This window comes from Stegostoma tigrinum, chromosome 35 (assembly GCF_030684315.1).
Source record: "Stegostoma tigrinum isolate sSteTig4 chromosome 35, sSteTig4.hap1, whole genome shotgun sequence".
Classification (NCBI taxonomy): domain Eukaryota; kingdom Metazoa; phylum Chordata; class Chondrichthyes; order Orectolobiformes; family Stegostomatidae; genus Stegostoma; species Stegostoma tigrinum.
In genome coordinates this window covers 18,448,464-18,468,151 of record NC_081388.1, presented here as the reverse complement: position 1 = coordinate 18,468,151, position 19,688 = coordinate 18,448,464, and the positions used below count along the sequence as shown (strand labels likewise).

Below are 19,688 nucleotides of genomic sequence, written 5' to 3'. Positions count from 1 at the left end.
TGCTGCCCTCATCTTCTGGATGGAAGTGGCCGTGGGTTGGAAAGTGTTGTTTAAGGATCTTTGGTGAATTTCTGCAGTGCACTTCATAGATAGTACACACTGCTGCTACTGAGCGTCGGTGGTCAAGGGGGTGGAAGCTTATGGGTGTGGTGCCAAACAAGCGGACTGCTTTATCTCAGATGACGTTTCTACAAATTAGCTGGAGGTTTCAGTAGAATAATGAATGATCTTTGCTTGAGCCCCAAAACCTGAACAACCTCGATTCGTTTCTTAACCCTTCAATTCATCGTTTATCAAAGTGGGATAATCACTCATTTTATCAGTCCCTTTCAAATTGTAAAATAAAAAGAGCTGGGAGATTTAATAATCAATAATGGTATAGCCAGATCGTTGATATTGTTAAAGAGTGATTGACGTTATTGTCGATAAGCATCAGCAAGCAGCTTGTGTTTATATATTCCATTAAGTAGCTATGGTTCCTTTTGGGATAAGTGGGTTACAGGCATTGGAGGCTCCAGGAAATGGGTTCTAGGTGAAGCAGAAGTGTAACAGCGCAGACATCCTGCCTGATTACTGTCCAAGAAGACACATTGTCACAGCCTTTCCCTTGTTTGAGGTGACATAGATTGGCTGCAGCTTTTGAGGCTCCTGTATTGAGTTTCATGACCTCCCTGGCTGAAATCAAATGGTTAGGGCTTGAATTCAACTGCAGAGGTTTTAAGCACAGAAGTATTTCAGTGCAGTACTGAGAGAATGCTGCCCTGCCACTGCCACTGCACCATGTTTCAAATGAGAACTGAAATATCAGCTTTCCTGCTCCTCTGATGCTGCTTGGCCTGCTGTGTTCACCCTACTCCACACCTTGTTATCTCAAGTAAAGACCCAAACCAGTTTTTCTGGTGTAGATAAAAGATCTTGTTCACACTTTTCCAAGGGAAAGGGAGTTCTCCCTCTGTCCTGGCAAATATCTATTCCTCCGTTGAACTGTTTAACCAATCATTAATCGCTAGCAATTTGCAAGACCTTGCTATGCGCAAATTGGCTGCTGTCTTTGCCGACAAAGCAAAACTGACTACAGTTTGCTTCAAAAGTTTTTAACCTCTTGCTGGCCGTTCTCTCTCTGTCTCTCTCTCGTTCTCTCCATGGATGCTACCTGAGCCACTGTGATTTTGTGCCTGTTTTGTTTTCGGCACATTTTACACAATGCAAAAGTAACTTCCAAAAGCAAGCCTTTTTTTGTGTCTGAGAAGCACTGTATTCCTTATGTGAGGGTTCTAGAATATCTTGGTTTAGAAAGACACAGCTGTCCATTTTAGACTCTAAATTTACTTGCTTCAGCTAAATGCTGTGTGGTTATGAGCCTCTTGCTCAATTCTCCAAGCTTTGCAGTCTTGTGCTATCCTCTTCAGTCGCTTCCCCTTTTCAATATTAAATTGTCCAACATCATTCATTCTTGCTCTTGGCTTATCGCCTCTGACCTTCCTTCAGTCGCCTCCTTCAGCAAACTCTCATGTTATTGAATGTGACCGTTGTTGCCTTTTCTTGAGGATATTCACTCGCCGTCTTTCTTCCTTCCCCACCCTGAGAACTTTCTCCATTGCGTCAACGTCCTCTTCGCCCACTCCAGAACCACGTTTCACAACTTTTGAACCCCCCCCCCCCCCCCCCGCCGAGTTCCTGCGCTGCATTTTCTTTAATGAAGTAATGCTTGATGAGTGTAGTGTGCCTGACCGGTCCCTTTTGCTGTAATTTCCTGTTCTGATGGAGACTCCATATTTTGGGTGCTCCTCCTCAATAAAACAGCATTTTGCACCATATTCGGGCCGCAGGCAGGAGTTCAGATGCTGTCGTTGCAGCCACCTGTATGTTACTGCCTGTCGAGCAGCCAGAGGTGACTGTGCCTAAAGGTGCCTGTTGTGGTGGAGGCTCACAGTCTTTATTCCATTGCTGCCAAAGCCCGCAGAGCCAGGCTTGTTCTGTGAGAGGAGTTAACCAGCTAAGCTCCAGTCTTCATCCTCCAAGGCTCAATGTTGGGACTCCTGAGGCAACATTGCTTTTTGTTCACATAAAATAAAACAAAGAATTGCGGGCGCTGGAGATCTGAAACAAAAACAGAAATTGCTGGAGAAACTCAACAGGACTGCCTGCATTTTGTGGAAAGAGAAAGCGGAACTAAGTGATTTCTCTTCAGAACCACAGGATGCTGGAGCTCTAAGGAGAGGCTGGAAAACTTGGGTTGTTTTCTCTGGAGTGGCAGAGGCTGAGGGAGATGTGATAGAAGTCGATAAAATTATGAGATGCATAGATAGGGTTGATGGCCGTAATCTTTTATCCCCCAGAGCTGAAATGTCGAATACTAGGGGACATGCATTTAAGGTGAGAGGGGGGCAAGTTTTTTTACACAGAGAGGTAGGAGCCTGGACTGTGCTGCAAGGGGTGGTGGTAGCAGATAAGAAATGGTCTTTTAGACAAGCACATGAATACGCAAGGTATGGAGCGACACAGACCAAGAGCAGACAGAAGAGATTAGTTTATTTTGGTATCATGCTCAGCACAGCATTGTGGGCCGAATGGCCTGTTCCTGTGCTCTCTCTCCACAGGTGCTGCCTGACCCACTGAATTCCTTTGGAAAATTTTGAATTTGATTCTTTTTACTCTTGTCTCAAAGCATGGTGAAACAATTGACTTTGCACTGTGCTGTCATTCCATTCTGTGTGCTGTTGTCCCCAAATTTAACTGCTTCACCATTTCTGGCTGTACCTTGAGCTGCCTGGGCCCTAAGATCTGGAATTCCCTCCCTAAACATCTCTGGCATTTAATTAAGACACTCCCTTAAATTTGCCTTTTGATCTTATCCTCCTCGATATCATCATACGTGGCTCACTGTCAAATTCTGTGTGCTAATTAGTGCTTCTGTGAAGTATCTACAGTTGTTTAATGGTGCCAGAGGTGCTACATAAATGCATATTCATCATGTAAAGAGTGGCCTATGTGTAATTTCTTCAGGGTCGTTACAGTTTGGTTATTTTCCTACTCAACCAGATCGAAATAAATTATCATTGGGATAATATTTAAGTGAAGCAGCATTGACTCAGCTCAGATGCAATGCCTACAAGAGAGAAAAGACATGGAGGTGATTTTCCTGCCTCAGTGTTTGAAGAGGCCTGGGCTTGTGACAGTCTTTACCCCAGATTTTCAAATGCGTTGGCCTTGGCTTTTCTGATCGTTTGGTGTCTGAGAGCTGAGCTGAAGCTGTCAGAATGCATCAAGAGCACAGGAACGTCAGCACAGAAATCTAGGCTTGCACTCACCGTGGGGTCATGAGAGAGCGGTGCATAGTTAGCGGTGCTGTCTCTCAGCTGGTATGTTAAACTGTGGTCTCTTGAGATGGAAGTTTAAAAAAAATCCCTTGGTGTTTTTCAAAAAGCAGTGGAGTGATCTGGTGAAGTATATTTCTCATACAGCGTGGACGGGCCAGGATGGCGGGAGTTAGGCAGGGAATTCCAGGAGGTGGAATCTAAATGACCGAAATGACTAAGAAAGGTGTAAAAAAACTCAGTCCAGAACAGATGACTTCATGGGTAGAGGGTTGGGTTAGAGGAAGGATTGAGAGGGAGTAGAGGAGAGAGCACACAAGGAATTTAAATAGCAATAGTGATCACCACCCACTAGAGGCTCCATAATGATCAGATCTGTTATGAATCCTACCACATTACTCAATCTAAAGTAATTGCAGTGTCATATACTGCTCTGAGAAACCATCATCATAGAATCCCGACAGTGTGGGATCCCTAGATGCTATGGGGTGATTTAGCATGGCCAACCCACTCAAACCCGCACATCCTTGGATGTTGGGAGGAAACCGGAGCACCCTGAGGAAACCCACGCAGATACACGGAGAATGTGACCGTATGTGGAATTTTCACCTGAGGGTGGAATCGAACCCAGGTCCCTGACGCTGTGAGGCAGCAGTGCTACCCACTGAGCCACCATATGCTACCGCATGCTCTGTACAAATTCATCTTCCATGTGACCCTTGCCCCCTCCTGTATTTTCCACTCAACATGCAGACGACAAGCACTCATGACAGCTACTGTGCACCCCTCCATCATTTCCTGGTCTATACTTTGTCCGACAGTTAGGCAGCACTTCGGGGCTTATGGGTGACTCCCACCATAACATGCTTCAGAGATAGTAGGAACTGCAGATGCTGGAGAATCTGAGATAACAAGGTGTAGAGCTGGATGAACACAGCAGGCCGAGCAGGAAGGCTGACGTTTCAGGCCTAGACCCTCCTTCAGAAATTTTTTTTTTCTCTCTGAAGAAGAGTCTAGGCCCGAAATGTCAACTTTCCCACTCCTATGATGCTGCTTGGCCTGCTGTGTTCATCCAGCTCTACACCGTGTTAACCCATTAGCATGCTTTCGTGATTGCCCATGATTCCTGACGCCACGATCTATTTCGCTGATCTCACTGCTGACCCCTGTAGTGATATATCCTTTATTACTAGTGCTGGCCATCCTCCTTTTCCTTTTTGCCTGTTGATCCATAGTGTTGAGTATCGTTGAATCATGTTAATCCTGCAGCTCTATCTCTGCGATGATATCCAGTCATATTCGATTTATGCCATCGACTTATCCATCTTTGTTACAAACGCTGTGTGCATTCAATTAAAGATCCTCATGATTTGACTTTTTAACCGTTTATTGTTTATTCTGGCTGCAATTTCTCCAGCCGCTCTTCTGCTTATATATTCTGCCCTTTCATGTCAGATTTTAATGCTCATTCACCCTGTACCTCTGCTGTCTTGATTCTTCGATTTTTCAAAGTTGCCTTCAACTGACCCACCCTCTCCTCACAGAACTAATTCGTTTGGAGCTCTAGCTATTACCTAATTCACCAGCCCCTGCCATTGATATGGTCCAAATGAGGCCTATTCCACTAGAACAGCTCTTTCTCTTTTTTTTCGCTGCTACCAGTCCCAATGTTCTATGAATCGGAACCTGTTTCTCTCTCACCGGTGACTGAGCCACACATTTGTCTACTCTGATCTTGTTTACTGTACATAACTTGTGCATGGCTCAGGTAGGAATCCTTAGCTTGTTAGCTTTGTGGTTCCACGTTATAATTTAGCCTGCGGCTGCTCGTAATCCTCAGCAGAACCTCTTTCCTGATCCGACCTGTGCTGTCGGTGCCTATGTGGATCGTGAGAATTGGATCTTTCTCGCCTCACTCCAAATTACTGCCCAGCCCAGGAGAGATGCCCTGACCCTTGGCACCAGGTAGACAATACAGCTTTGGCACTCTCTGTCTTTGCTTTCGGGAACAATACTAGTCTTAGAATCATACAATCCCTACAGTGGAAAGAGGCCCTTCAGCCCAACAATTTAGTCCCCTAACGATGCTGTCCCCCATTACTACTGTGTGTCCCTTTTCTCCTGATAATTCAATGGAGCCCCATGCCATGGTGCTGTGGTTAGTTTGGTTGTCCGCACTGCAGTTTGTACCTGTTTTGATCTGATTTGATTTGATTTATTCCTGTCACGTGTATCTACGTACAGTGAGGCGTTTTGTTTTGTGAGCAACACATGCAGATCATCCCATTCAAGGATCATGTTGTGACTGTATTCCCCACTCTATTCAATGTTACGGGCTGCAGAGAAGGTGCACAAGGAGCAGGATCAATTTGAAATGAAGAGAGGTGCGTTCATCGGTTTAATAACAGCGGGAACAAAGCTGTTCTTGAAGCTGTTGCAGCGTGTGTTTAAGCTTCTGTATCTTCTGCCTGTCAGAGGGGGGTTGGAAGCGATTACACTTGGGTGGGAGGGACTTGGAGTCGATGGACGGAACTTTTGGCCTGCCGGATGGACTGGGCTGTGTTCACAACCTGCCCACATCAGGAGTGCAAACCTCCTACTTGCTGGACACGGGAACTGGTTGAAGGTCCTCCGAAGCCTATTCTGCATCCTAACTACCTGCCTTGCTCACAATAACGCCACCTGTCCCCTGACCAAATATGATGTAAATGTTCTGAGGACTGTGACTTCACTCTGAAACTCTTTCCCCCTCGCTGACGTGTTATACTGTCTGCTGTTTGGACTACAGCTCATCAGCTCTGAGCCATGCTTCCTTGAATATTCAAAGTTTCCTGTAGATGTAGGCCCCATGGAATGCCCCAGTTCCCACACATTACAGCTGCAACACATCATCTGCCCAGCCATTTCTATTCCATTTAATTAATTAATTGGGATGTCAAATATTTTGAATGAAATTTCTAACTCCACTGTTCTGCTTTAATGATCTCTCTTCTGATTGGCCAAGTGGTTTCAATCAGAAGAGAAATGAAAACAATATCAACCAGTCACCTACTTGTTTTCCTGGGATTTCACACTTTGGCTCAATGGGTAGACCTGTTCAAGGGACTCTCTGCCACTGGTTTTTATCTCTGCTGCTGCCTTGCTTACACATGCCTGCTTTGCCGCGATGCCAACCCACTGTGTGCTCTTCCCCAACTGCCTCGCCGCGATGTCAATCCGCTGCGCACTCCTCCCTGACCGCAATGCCGACCTGCTGCATGGTCCTCCCAGTCCGCTTTGCCGTGATGCCAACCCACTGCACGCTCCTCCCGGTCCACTTCGCCACGATACAGACCCGCTGCGTGCTCCCCCCAGAAAGATGTGCAAAGTACACTTGGCCTGGGAATAAAGTGACATTTTTAAAAAACCAAATAAACTTCAAGTGATATTTCTCAAGAAAGATGTATTGTGAAAACAGAATGCATAATGCACATGAATGACGACTGACAATTATCTTTTCCTGTTTGGAAGCATTTAATAAAATGAGGAATGTTCCGGTATTTGTTCAATTCAAACAAGCTGCTGCTGGAAGAAAATTTCAACTGACATCAATGTCTCCGCAGCTATCAATAGATACCAGAAGTAATCAAAGAGCCTCTGAGATAGATTTAAAATCATATCCTCTAAATTTAGAAAAATGACTTGAACTGACTCAGTGTCTGCATTTTCCAATGGAGCAGGACTGAAACTATGGGTGTGTCTTTCTGCTAGTGCCTTTGCAACAGATAAAATGCTCACTAGAAACAGAACTGCCCTTTAACCGAGGTAATCTTTTTCCAACAAAGATGGCATTTTACACAGGCTGATATGTTGAGCTGCAGTGAGGTGTTGGGCTGTATTTATAAGGCAATGAGAAAACATTTGCAAAAATCCTTAAGTGTCATGCAATCAAAACTTTTGCAATGTATCTAACACAAGTTAGTATCTTCAAGATGAGCAGTATTACGGAGGTGAGAGTGGACTGGGTTTGTGAGATGGAGGATACCAGAGTTGGAGAGGTTCTTGAGGATGATTTGGATGCACACGTGTCCTACTCTGGAATTCTATTCTCTAACCTTTCTGCCTATTTATCTCTCTCCCTCGTCCATTCAGATGCTCCTCCAAACCTACCTCTTATAACAAACTTTTGGTCACATTCCAGTGACTCTTAAGGATCGTTGGCTGGAAGATTCTTCTGTGAGTCGATTTAGGACAATTTTAATGCGTTTAGTATGAGTGTTTTCATTCATTCTTTGTTACTTCTAGCATTTGCTACTCATCCTTAAGATACTTTCTGAAGTCATTTCGGCGGTGTTTGAGAGCAAGCCCCATTGCTAGGGTCTGGAGTCAAATGTAGGTCAAAATGGATATGGATGGCAGATTCCCTCCCTAAAGGACATCAGTGAACCAAATGGATTTTTTTAACAATAATCATAGTTTCATGGTCAGCGTTATTTGGACTAGCTTTCAATTCTGATTTGTTACTTAAGTTTAAATTGCACAATAAACAAAAGGCAGGGAGCCACTCGAGGGTTTTTTGATTCAGATCTCCATGAAGGGACCAACTCCTTGACACAGGCTTAAAAAGACAGCGCACTCCTAATAAGCACCAAAAGTTCTTCAAACTCTTGCGTTAAAATCGATACTTTTCTGATACTAATTGGAGTTTGAGGATAAATGGACACACCGTTAATACTCTTCCCCAACTCAAGACAAGGAATTTCAATATCACCAAGTGTGTACACAACAGTTTCAGTTCAACCTTGCATCCTGAATGAAAATAATTCTGCCCCGCCCTCCCCACCCCCAGCCAAAAGAGCTTAGTCAGTGTGACCTCTGAACTGGGAGCATAATGTTGGAGTTTCTGGGAGTTTGGTTTCCATCCAGACCTCTCCTCTTGTGTGCTCCCACTGGGACTGTGGTGATCTCTCAGCTTTTAGAACGCCACAAGTATTTTTTTTTCATTCAGTCTGTGGATACTGGGCGGTCAGTTAGCAAGATCCTTCTCGTTGGATCATTCTGTTGTACTGTATATCTATTAACACGTGTTCGTTTAAGTTGCTACAACTTGAAGCTTGAATCTGCTGTTGTACTTAAGAACACAGGCCATTCAGCCTATTGGTCTCTGCTGGCACTCAGCTTCCTGGGACACTTTGCATGCCTTAATCAGGTGAGCCTTTGTTTGCTTCGGTGCTGTCAGTGCTATGGCTGTTTAGCACTAAGTAAGGGTCCGTGAGTGATCACCTCTTCCTTAAAGAGCAATTGAAATGTTACAACGCAGAATTGTGTGTGCAATGGCTGAATAAATTGTCCAGCCATTCTAATCCCACTTACCAGCTCCTGGTCTATTGCCTTGCAGGTTCTAGTGCTTTCAGGGGCAGATCCAGGCTCCTTGCAAATGTTTATCTCTCAATTATATCACCAGAAACAAATGGATTGTCTTTCTGGCCATTATCACATTGCCGCTTGGGAGAGTTTGCAGTGCTCACTTTGACTGCGGTGGAATCAGTGCTTGCGTTTTGAAAGCACTTCATTGGCTAAGAAGCACTTTAGGATGCCCTGGGGTCATTGAAGGCGCTATATAAATGCGAGTCTTTGCTGAACTTGTTGATCATCTCCACAGCTGGCACCCACTGGAGTTGTTGTTTCTGATTTCCAGGAAGCTGCAATTTTTTTTTTGTTGGCTCAAGACTTGACCGGTTAACTAATCAGACAATGTACATGTTCATTGTTTGAGGTGAGCTGGTGCCATCAGTTATCGTTATATTGGCTGGTGTACACTCACTGGCTTGTAATTATTTTTGAGGTTTGTAGTGCTGTGTTATGTGAGAAAGAAGAATTAACTGGCTGATAACCCAGAATCGGACTGCAGACAAATGATCCCATTTTGGCATATTAGTTTGAACTGGCAGATTGACACTGTTGCCAGTGACCTCTGTTCACTGTTGTAAGTTCAATCCTTACTCCAGCACATAATTTCAACTGGTGCCTCTGTACTGTACTGAAGGAGCACTGTCTTAGCTCCTCTTTCACGGAGAATGAGGCCCTATCCTTGTCTTCTGGAGGAGCTTACAAATCCTGCAGTACCATTTAAGGGAATCTTGCTGGTGTCCTGACCAGTATTTATGGCAAGCTCAGCCTGGTTATTGTCCAATATTCACACTCAAACACTCCCTCCCATTCCAAACTCCTGGGAGACTCTGAGACTCTCAAGTTGTGGTTTCTGTTTTGCACTTTACTGAGATTGATTGACTCATCTCTCGGCCTTGGGAGCAACTGGCCCAGTGCTGACTGGTTGCTTATTGTCAATGTCTGCTCCCATCTGGAAAGTGTGGTTGTCTGGTGCGTGTAACTAATTCTTCCTGGAATGCAAATGTGTGTGTTTATTTCATATATATATATCTTGTATTCATTCCTCTACAAGGAGATTGTGCTTAACATTAATCGCAAGTCAGGTCATGTTGAGGCAAAAACTACAAAAGAAATTTGATCCATCCAGAGCTATTCATTCAAATGTCTAACTCAATCAGTTTGACATCAACAGCCACTTTTCTATTTTTGAAGCGTGTTTCATGCAACGAAATGAAACATCCCACACTGCTTAACATCCCGGATTGCTTCACAAGAGCATTTTAAAGCAAAGCATAAATAACAGTGTAGACGTGCAGTAGTTTGGAATGTGGTTAAAAGCTTGGGCAGATAGGTACATTTTGTGAGTCTTAAAGCAGGAATGTGAAGAGCAGAGGCAGAGATCTGCATGGCAGGAATTTCCGAGCTTGTGGGCTGAACGTCACCTATGGTGGAGCAATTGGCGTTGGGAATGCACAAGACACTGGAATTAAAGCAGTTCAAATATTGAGCCCTATTTTAACAGTCTCTCCTTTTGATTTTGAAGCAGTTAGTATTAGATGTTTCCAAATGCTTACTGAGTTCAGGGATTTATCTTGGGAGTGCCTTTTTTTCCCCCCCACTGTTCTGACTTGTTGAGCTCACCGCCCCTCCACTGTTAATGCACTGCATTTACAGTTAATGGCACATATCTAACAGAAAGACCATTATCTGCAGATTTTGGAGCCTGTTCATCCAGCCACTCCTGCTGTCGTATGACATTACAAGTCAGTGGTAAGGCAGAAGTGTCACCCAGAGCCATTGGAACACAGGAGGAAGGGGAGGTCACTTAAGCCTTTGAACCTGCTCCATTGCCCAGTGAGACTGTGGCTGGTCTATGCCCTAGGTCCATCCACCTCGCAGGACTTGGTGCGGTAGCCACCAGTTGTGTGTTTTATAGGAGGATGGCAGTAAAGTTGGCTACACGTGTTGACATCTGCTGCTGGCTTATCGCTCCATGTGAAGCCTTTGAGGTCAGTTTCTTGGCCAGCATTGGCTTGAGCCAACAGCTGTAATTGTCCTGGATTGGCTCTAGTAAAGGTTTCCACTTGGGCATTGGCAATGCATCTTAACTGGGGCAAGCAATGGGTACAACTGACATTTCTACCCATTCAGGTCCACTCTTGCACACAGGCATTGATGTGTTGGGCACTTTGGGCAGAGGGGACATTAAACCAATTAGCCTGCAGGATAGGCAAGGGAGGAGAAACCTGTTGGCCTTTCACAGTCTTTCTACTGACAATTACATGTAACAATCTGAAGTATAGACCAGATACAGTGTGCATCATAGAAAAGCACTCTTGCCCTCAGTCACACTCCCCCTCGCTCCCTGTCTCTCTCTGGTTATGAAATCTTCAATTCATAACGCAGTGTGGATAAACATTTGTGAAATATGAGTCGTTAGCACTTGTGTCTCCCTTAAGACTCTGGAGCATTGCCAGTGATGTGCTGCAGCAAAATGAGAAGTGATGCTTGTGTACACAGCAGAAACTGTCAGCACCAAGTGTACCTTTGTTTACAATCAAAATATGGTGTGGAGATGCCGGTGTTGTACTGGGCTGGACAAATTCAGAAGCCACATGACACCAGGTTATGGTCCAACAGATTTATTTGAAACTCCGAAACCTTATGATTTCCAATAAACCTACGGGACTATAACCTGGGGTCGTGTGACTTCTGATGATCAAAATGGTTTGAGTTGCCAGAGGTTGTTTTCCAGTTGGACAGCTGCCACTCTTAAGGGAAATACCTGACGGGCAACAAAACCACTTGCATTATCCTGTCCCGCCAATACATTGGTGTCAACGCAGAATGATCGCCCAGAGTTTGCTGGCTGCATTGCTTTGCCTCTCGCTGTGATCGTTCATTGAGGGTATTGATTATGTGAGACAACAAACAATTAAAAGTGCTTGGAATTATATGAGAGCTGGTAGGAACTGCAGATGCTGGAGAATCTGAGATAACACAGTGTAGAGCTGGTTGAACACAGCAGGCCAAGCAGCATCAGAGGAGCAGGAAACCTTCCTGCTGTGTTCATCCCACTCTACACCTTGTTATCTCTGTAATTATATAAGTTTGTCCCAAAGCTCTTTACAGCTAATTAAGAAGTTGAAGCGCAGTCAAGGTGCATTGTAGGCTCCGTAAACAACAATTACCCATTTCTCAACTGGGTTGAGCTAAATATTGGCCCAGAACGCACAGTCATGCCATAGGATCTTTCCCGTTTATCTGAGAGAGATGATGTGTAATCAGTTTAAGTTTTCACCCGAAGGTAGAATACCATTCCTCCCGGTCCTGCACTTTCAGTGCTAGCCTAGGTGATGTACTTTAATCCCTGGATAGAGTGGAACGTCAACTTTCCTAAAGAGAGTGTTATCAGCCAAAATGTTCCGCCAGTGTATTTCTCATGTTTCTGGAATGGGTGAAATATTCTCTTTTCCTGGAATGATCAATCCTTCCAGTTTTGCATTAAATATCCCCGAGTCTCAACAACTTCCTAAAAGTAGATGAAACCCCGACACTTTTAAAACTTTTTCATTTCTGTGCCAAATATAAACTGGGTCTCTTTTTGGGGGGGTGGGTGGTGTTGAGAAGAGATTTATGTAAAATTTTGCCCTCCTTTTCCTGTACAAACCCTTGCAGTATTCCTGAGCAGACCATAGTAACAGCATAAAATTACAAAGAGGTATTGATAGACCAGGTGAATGGGCAGCACTGTGGCAGATGGTGTTCAATGTGAGCAAGTGAGAGTTGATGCATTTTGGGCTGAGAAAGGATCCATCAAGATACTTTCTGGATGGTGTGACGTTGAGTGCAGTGGATGGCCAAAGAGACTTGGGGGTTTGGGTGCTTAGGTCTTTAAAATGTCACAAACTGGCACAGAAAATAATCCAAGATAATAAAATGTGAGGCTGGATGAACACAGCAGGCCAAGCAGCATCTCAGGAGCACAAAAGCTGACGTTTCGGGCCTAGACCCTTCATCAGCAAGTTAATGCAGTGGACCTTTATATGTATTGGACTGGAGTACAAGGATGCAGAAGTTATGCTGCAATCATACAAAACCCTGGTTGGACACCACTTGCAATACTGTGAGCAGATCTGGGATCACACATTAGGAAGGTTAGATTGATCTTGGAGGAAGTACAATGTAGGTTTACAAGGATGATACCCGGTCTTCAGGGGTTAAGTTATAGGGAGACATTATATGAATTAGACCTGTTTTCTCTCAAATTCAGAAGGTGAAGGGATTGATCTGATCAAAGTCTTCCAACGGTTAACAGGAAAAGACTGGGCAGATCAGAATAAACAATTTCCGCTGGTTGGGGATTTAGAACGAGGGAGCAGTGTTCAGGAGAGATCTTCGGAAGCACTTCTACGCACACAGGTTGGTAGATGTTTGGAGTGCTTCTTCCATAAATGGCAGTAGATGCTAGATCAGTGGCTAATTTTAAATCTGAGATGGAAACTTTTTTTATTAAGCAAACACATCAGTGAATATGGGAGGTAAGTGGAATTAGGCCATGGTCTCACTGAACAGCAGAGCAGGCTGGAGGGGCTGAGTGGCCTATTCCTGTTCCTACGATCCCTTCTCCCTCAAAGCCCCTTCTGACGTCAGCAGGCGAGTTGGCACATCCTTCCGGCACTGTTGCTGATGAGCCCTTTTTAAAATGATGAATGGGATCACGTTGCCACGTGGCTAGATACGTTGCTGCAGGTGGTGTTATGCAGCTCAGTAACTTTAAACCGCCCTGCCTCAGCCTCCAGCCATTGGCTTGACACTCCTCATGGACACTCACCTTCCCATAGCTTTCCAGTGGGTTCTACTTTTAACATTTGTAAATGTGATCACCCTACGTTGTTACGTTATGCGATGAGCACCATGTGAAATTGGCTGGGCACTGGGGCCGTATCTTCTACACCCAGTCCTGGAATTCCCCTCCGATGATTTCTTTCCTTATCTCTCAACTTTGAGCGGTTAAAATACATGCACTGGAATGTCCGTTTGTAGTCACCATCTGTCTTGGCAATTGTCCCCAGTTTATTCAGCCATGACCCTTCAGATACAGGTAGCAAACAGCAAGGTCACTCTTGTCTGTTGCAGGTTATGCAGGGAAAACATGGTTCTCAGAGTGAGAACATTCCCCGTTGGCCGGGAAACGGTTCCAGAATAAAATCTGGAACAAGCGCAAAAGAGGCTCTCTTCTGTGGAGAAGAGAGTTAAGATTTCCGATCGAGGGAGACATTTTTGCCAGAGTGGTTTCTTGCTACAAATGCTGCCTGACTGGTTGAATAGCTTTTGTTGGTTTTTATGTCAGATTTCCAGCATCTGCGGCCTGTTCTGTTGTCGAGACTTTTAGGATGTTGGCCCAGCAGCCGTGAACGCGCACCTGTTTTATCTCCAAATTGTGTTGTGTGTGTGTGTGTGTGTGAGTGAGTGAGAGAGAGAGAAAGACAGATTTGGTGCCATTGTATTCTGGCAGTGTGTGTTAGATAAGATTGGAAAGGATTGCTGAACCCATAAATGACTAAAGAGTCAGGATACAGAGCAGTCGTGATATTGCTGATCGGCAGATCAGACTGAGGGGACTGCGTGACCTCTTCGTGCTCCTGCGCTCCTGTCCCCCTGTGATCCTGAACAGCTCCCTTCCCGTTTACCTTTGGCTAATCAGTAGACATGTGGATGAGAACATGAATAGGAAAGGTTTGGAGGGATGTGGGCCAAGTGCAGGCTGGGAGAACTAGTTTAGTTTGGGATTGTGGTCGGCATGGACTGGATGGACTGAAGGGCTAGTTTCTGTGCTCTATGATTGCTACAACAACTACCAAGAAAAACGCTCTCGTTCGTGATTGGCAGTTTTTTCTCCTTTCCTCCTACTTGGATCTTTCCATGCCCTTACTGAAGCAGGTGAGTTTGGGTTGCAGGTTATACTGAGACCACCAGGAGCTGGGGCGATGGAAATGATGCAGACCCTGGTTTTATCAGAGGGCTTATTCGCTGGAACGGTGAGATGATCTTCCAAACAGGAACAGTCCAAAACAAGAGATACTGATCACCCAGGGGGCTGGCTGATTTCGATTTTTCCAAAAAAAAACCGTTCCCCCCCACCCCATCCCTCCTGATCTCTGGGGATAGTTCTAAACCTTTCTCCTGCCCATGAAACCCCAGGGGTGCCCTGGCTGAGATGTTGCACAGCACAGGCCGAGTCCCTTGGGAATTCCAGGTCATTTAGTAAGCTGGAGGAAATTGAGCCTGTCTGTAATCTTTAGGATGAAATATTTGAAATAGGTTGATAAATAGGTCTGTGGTGTTAGCCAAACTGCTTGGATGCTGGAATGCATCAAATTGACTCTTGTGATATTTATTTATTCTTCATAATTTCTCGTTACCATGACGACCATTCCGCATGAATCTGGCAGGCGAGTTTATTGTGTGTGTGTGTGTGTGTGTGTGTGTGTGTGTGTGTGTGTGTGTGTGTGTGTGTGTGTGCGCGCGCGCACGCGCGCGTGTGTGTGTATTTTTTGGTCTGGTAACCCCTTCCCTTTCCCTCTGTCTGTCTCCTTTTTATCCTGTGTCTGTCTGTCTCTCTCTAACTCTGTATGCATCCACCCCTCACCCCCTCCTCTCTGACTGTGTTTATCAAATTCCTGGTACCCTCATCATGGCAGAGCCTGGTGGGGGGGTGGGGGAGCGAGACCTGAAATGATCCTTTTGAGAGAGAATGCTGGTTGCGGTAAGCTTGGGTTTTATCCAACTCCAGGAGGGGTAAAGGGTGGTGGGCGGGGAGGCGGTGGTGGCAGCGCGCCACCCCTCACTGCCACTGTCCAGCTTCTCCGCGCAGTCAGATCACAAACCAGGAAACACAGACACGAATCAGAAACAGATGGGGGCAGCCAGCTGTATCCCAATCCTCCTCCCTCCCCTCTGCTCCGGTGGAGCCAAGATGAATGGGAATCATTTGAACCATGATTCAGCGAAATGCAGGCGTGCAGATGGGCATATCTTTGGCAGTGGCTGGGGGAAGGCGCCGGTTTTCAGCTTTGAAAAGACACGAGGGCAGCCTGGATGGCAAACGTGAGAATAATTTCCTAATCGAGCCCTGGACAAATGTGGACAGCTCTCCTCGTAAAATCTTTTGCAGGTGCGTCTTCAGAGAGTAAACTGCTCTGCAGTGCAATTGGGGTAAAGTTAGCAAGTGCCCCTTCTGGATCAACTCAGTTGACGAACAGTTGTGTGGCCCGGACCATGTCAATGTCAGGGAATGAAATGTTGTCATGCGTTGGCTGGGTGGGGACCACAGGTGAGAGGAAATGTGGATTTCAGGTTAGAATCTGATCAGCCATGATCTTATTGAGTGACAGTGCAGACATGAGGGGCAGAAAGGCCTACTGCTCTGGTGATCCATGTGCTTATATGGTGAGCAAATAGCCATTCTTCACATGCTGTTATTCCAATGGCTGGATCGTCACTTTTGATTCATTAAGAATCTGCAACTCATATTGACAAGCCTTAGTTTGAGCGCTAGGATAGAGTTGGAGGTGTGGCTGGTGGCTCAGGTTATCCGACTGTGGTGCCGGAGGTGTTTCTGTCATACGATCCTCCTCTCAAATCCTGGCCTCATCCTCCACCATCCTTGCAATGCTGCCAAAGCTCTGTGCTATTGCTGTGTTCCAGTATCACCTTTTTTAGCTCACTGTCTGTTGACATTCCTGCGAAACATCCCCAGGTGTTTTATTACATTAAGGGAATTCTATAAATACCTGGTGTTGCTCGCAACACATTGTCAGCGGGGTTTTGAAGTTTTTAATTATACGACTCGTAGGCCATTAGTGAGTGTTTGACAATGGGTAGTACAGGATGTGAAGGTGTCAGGCTGAAATACAGTACAGAAGATTCTCCTCTAAACAGCTCGATGTTAATTGCTCTGTCCTTCTCCATCAAAATCTTCAGCTTCTTTCTGCTTGCAGTGATGATACACATTTGCTTGTACTGTCTACTGCCCTCGTATTGGATTGCCACTCATTTCCTCGTGCTTGTCACTCCCATATCTCACCACCTTCCCTTTTTTTTGCAAAGCACTGCAGAAATCTTTTGAAGTGAATGTTTCTTGGTGCCCATTCTCCTACCCCGACCTCTTGCTTGGGAATCAACCCTGCCACCTTCAGCTGTGTCATATAATTAGGGTTGCGTAGCAACTTACATCAGTATAAAACATATTCTAACATTTCTGAAGAAGGGCCCAGACCCAAAACGTCAGCTTTCCTGCTCCTCTGATGCTGCCTGGCCTGCTGTGTTCCTCCAGCTCTACACCTTGTTATCTAAGTAGAAAACATATATGTCCAGGCTGACCTGCCCAATTTTCCACTTAGGTCCCCATATTTAAGAAAGAATGTACTGGGTTTTTGGACGAGGATCAAGAGAGAATTACTGGGTTGATTTCTGGGATGAACAGGTTGACTTTCAAAGAGTGACTAAGCAGGTTAGTCTTTATTCATTAGAGTTTAGAAGAATAAGGAGCAATCTTGCTTTTTTTAAAACCATACAAGATTCTGGAGGGTCTTGACAGTATTGATGCTGAGAAGATGTTTCCACTAGCGAGGGGAATCTCAAACTAGGGCATAGCTACAGAATAAGGGGGACACTAATTTCAAACTGAGATAGGGGAGAAATTTCTTCTCCCAGCGGGGTCGTGAATTTCTGGAGTTCTTTATCATGGAGAGTCATCGTGGATAGACCACTGAAAGAGGAGGCTGATGATAATTTCCAAAATCTAGGAATTGAGGGCTATGAGGACCTGTGATAAAATAGACATGGAAGCCTGGGATAGATCAAACATGACCTTTCTAGAATGGTGGGGCTCTCTCAAGGAGCTGAATGGCCGACTGCTCGTGTTTCATATGTTTCTACTGTCCACCCTCCCCACTTGCTTCCACAAATACTTTTTTTTAAAATCCGAAGATGTGAGCTTATGAAAGCCAGCTTGACATTTCTGACCATCCCTGATTACCTGAGAAAAGATGTTTGTGGGCTGCCTTCCTGAGCCATTGCAGTCCATGGAAGCTGGGAGGGAAGGAGGTTTGACCCACCACCATCAGTATAGTTTCCAGTCAGGCTGGTGTTTGGCTGAAGGGAGATTGCAAACATTGGTGTTCCTGATGTTTCTGTTGCCCTTGTTCTTCTTGATGGTAAAGGTTTGGAAGATGCTGTCAAAGGAGTCACTCTCACAAGAAGCACCCGAGGGAGGGGGAAATGGAAAACTACATACCAATGCAGTTAATTAAGGAAGAGTGGGAGAAGGCTTGAGTGTACGTTAGTATTAGAGTGAACGAGTCTGTTCCTGTCCTGGCCACCACCGGATCAGACTGAACTCTGAACTGAGTATTTTCTTGGCACCGCTCTCGCTCTCGCTCTCTCTCTTGCTCTCTCGTGCTCCCTCCCTCCCTCCCTCCCTCTCTCCCTCTCTCTCTCTCTCCCTCCGTCCCTCTCTCTCTGTCCCTTTACATCACTGTTGATGCTGCTGTAACCAAGAGCTTAGCATATAGGACTCACCCAATCCTGTGGCTTTACAGGTCCCAGCCGATTTCCAACCTGCTGTGTGCCGTTGCACTGCTCCTGTGATACCAGGCTATCAAAGAGGACAGTCTCATCTGAACTTTATCCTTGACCTTGTACACAACTCCCTGTGTCCACATCTTCTGAGAAACATTATAAATCCAGGGAAATCCACTAGCCCAATAGATTTAAACTCTGATTGAAGTCCACTATTCTGATGAAATCTCCCCTCCAGCTTGAGGTCGTCAATCAGAACTTGTTTGAACGTGTTCTGTTGCAGTCTACCTCAGTGTTGGTTCGGTTAGACAAAAGCACTGCAGCTCACCACATTAGATATGAAATGCCAAAGGCCAGTCGCACCTGTATGAACTGATTTCATGTGTGAAAGGCCATGACCTTCCAGACACAGCATTTCCCCACGGGCTCATTGAGGTCTCTGGTGGTAGAAAGGCAATGAATTCTTCATTAGTCTGTGGCTTGGCACCCCTGCTCAACAGTGATCAATCCTCTCACCTCTTCAGACACTGATTGCTGATTAGCTTGGAAGTCTGTTATCACTATTGACTCTCTCGCTCTGCCCAAATGGTCATTGATGGCCAATGGTGCATGATTTTACAGACTGGGACAACCTGTAACCGACTTTAATCCTGCCCTATGCCCAGGTGCATGCTAACTTTCGCAGAGTATTGTTAGATAGCACTTGAAAGTAGGAACTCTTCCAATTCCTAACTTGTATTCGGGTGACTGAAATACTGAAATGTGGTTTCTCATTGCTCTCCGAATGACACATCCATAGCCGTAACACAACCTTTTAGAGCCATTCTAAAGAGTGTGTTCTGAGACTTTTACAGTATTAGCTCACATAGATCACTTGTAATATTCTCTTGTTTGTGCGGCTGTTTCAATCGATGTGTCCCAGATTATAACAAGGACATTTCAAACCTAATTTTCATCTCCCCTCTGGCTGTTTCATTCATTGTCTGAAAACTGACTAGACTGACTCGTCTTTCCACTAGAATCTATTCACCTTGTCTGCTCAACCGAAAACCCTTGAGAATTTGACATCTTTCCTAAATCTGCTGTTTGAACCTTTCTCTGGTACATCAAAAAGATTCCCACCTTTTGCTGTTCTCTCCAGCTGAAGCTCCTCGTTCCTGATGCCAGTTCTGTTAATCTGTTCTTTCGGCCCTTGACATCCTTACTGATGATGCTGCAATCAGCGTGGACACGATACTCCAATTGCGGCCAAACAACAGATTTACAATGGGTTGGAAACATAGTAAATAGGAGAAGGAGCAGGCTATTCAGCCCTTTATGAGCCTGCTGCACCATTCAGAATGATGATGACTGATCAGTCTCCTGTTCCTGCTTTCTTCCTCCTCCGTACCAGCACCCCCCCCCCCCCCTGCCCAT

General features: G+C 45.3%; 1 protein-coding gene across 3 annotated transcripts in view; it reads left to right on the top strand.

The window, feature by feature from the left end:
* The window catches only part of trip10a (thyroid hormone receptor interactor 10a), a 130,068-nt gene that overhangs the window by 12,067 nt on the left and 98,313 nt on the right, over positions 1 to 19,688 (top strand). The window contains exon 1 of one of the 3 annotated variants that reach the window (XM_059639886.1): positions 15,338 to 15,456. The exons of the other annotated variants lie outside the window; for them this stretch is intronic. Within the exon in view, the coding sequence (XP_059495869.1) occupies positions 15,445 to 15,456 (12 nt within the window). The 5' untranslated portion in view covers positions 15,338 to 15,444. Of the gene's footprint in view, positions 1 to 15,337; positions 15,457 to 19,688 lie in introns of those variants that run through there. 3 annotated transcript variants of the gene reach the window in all.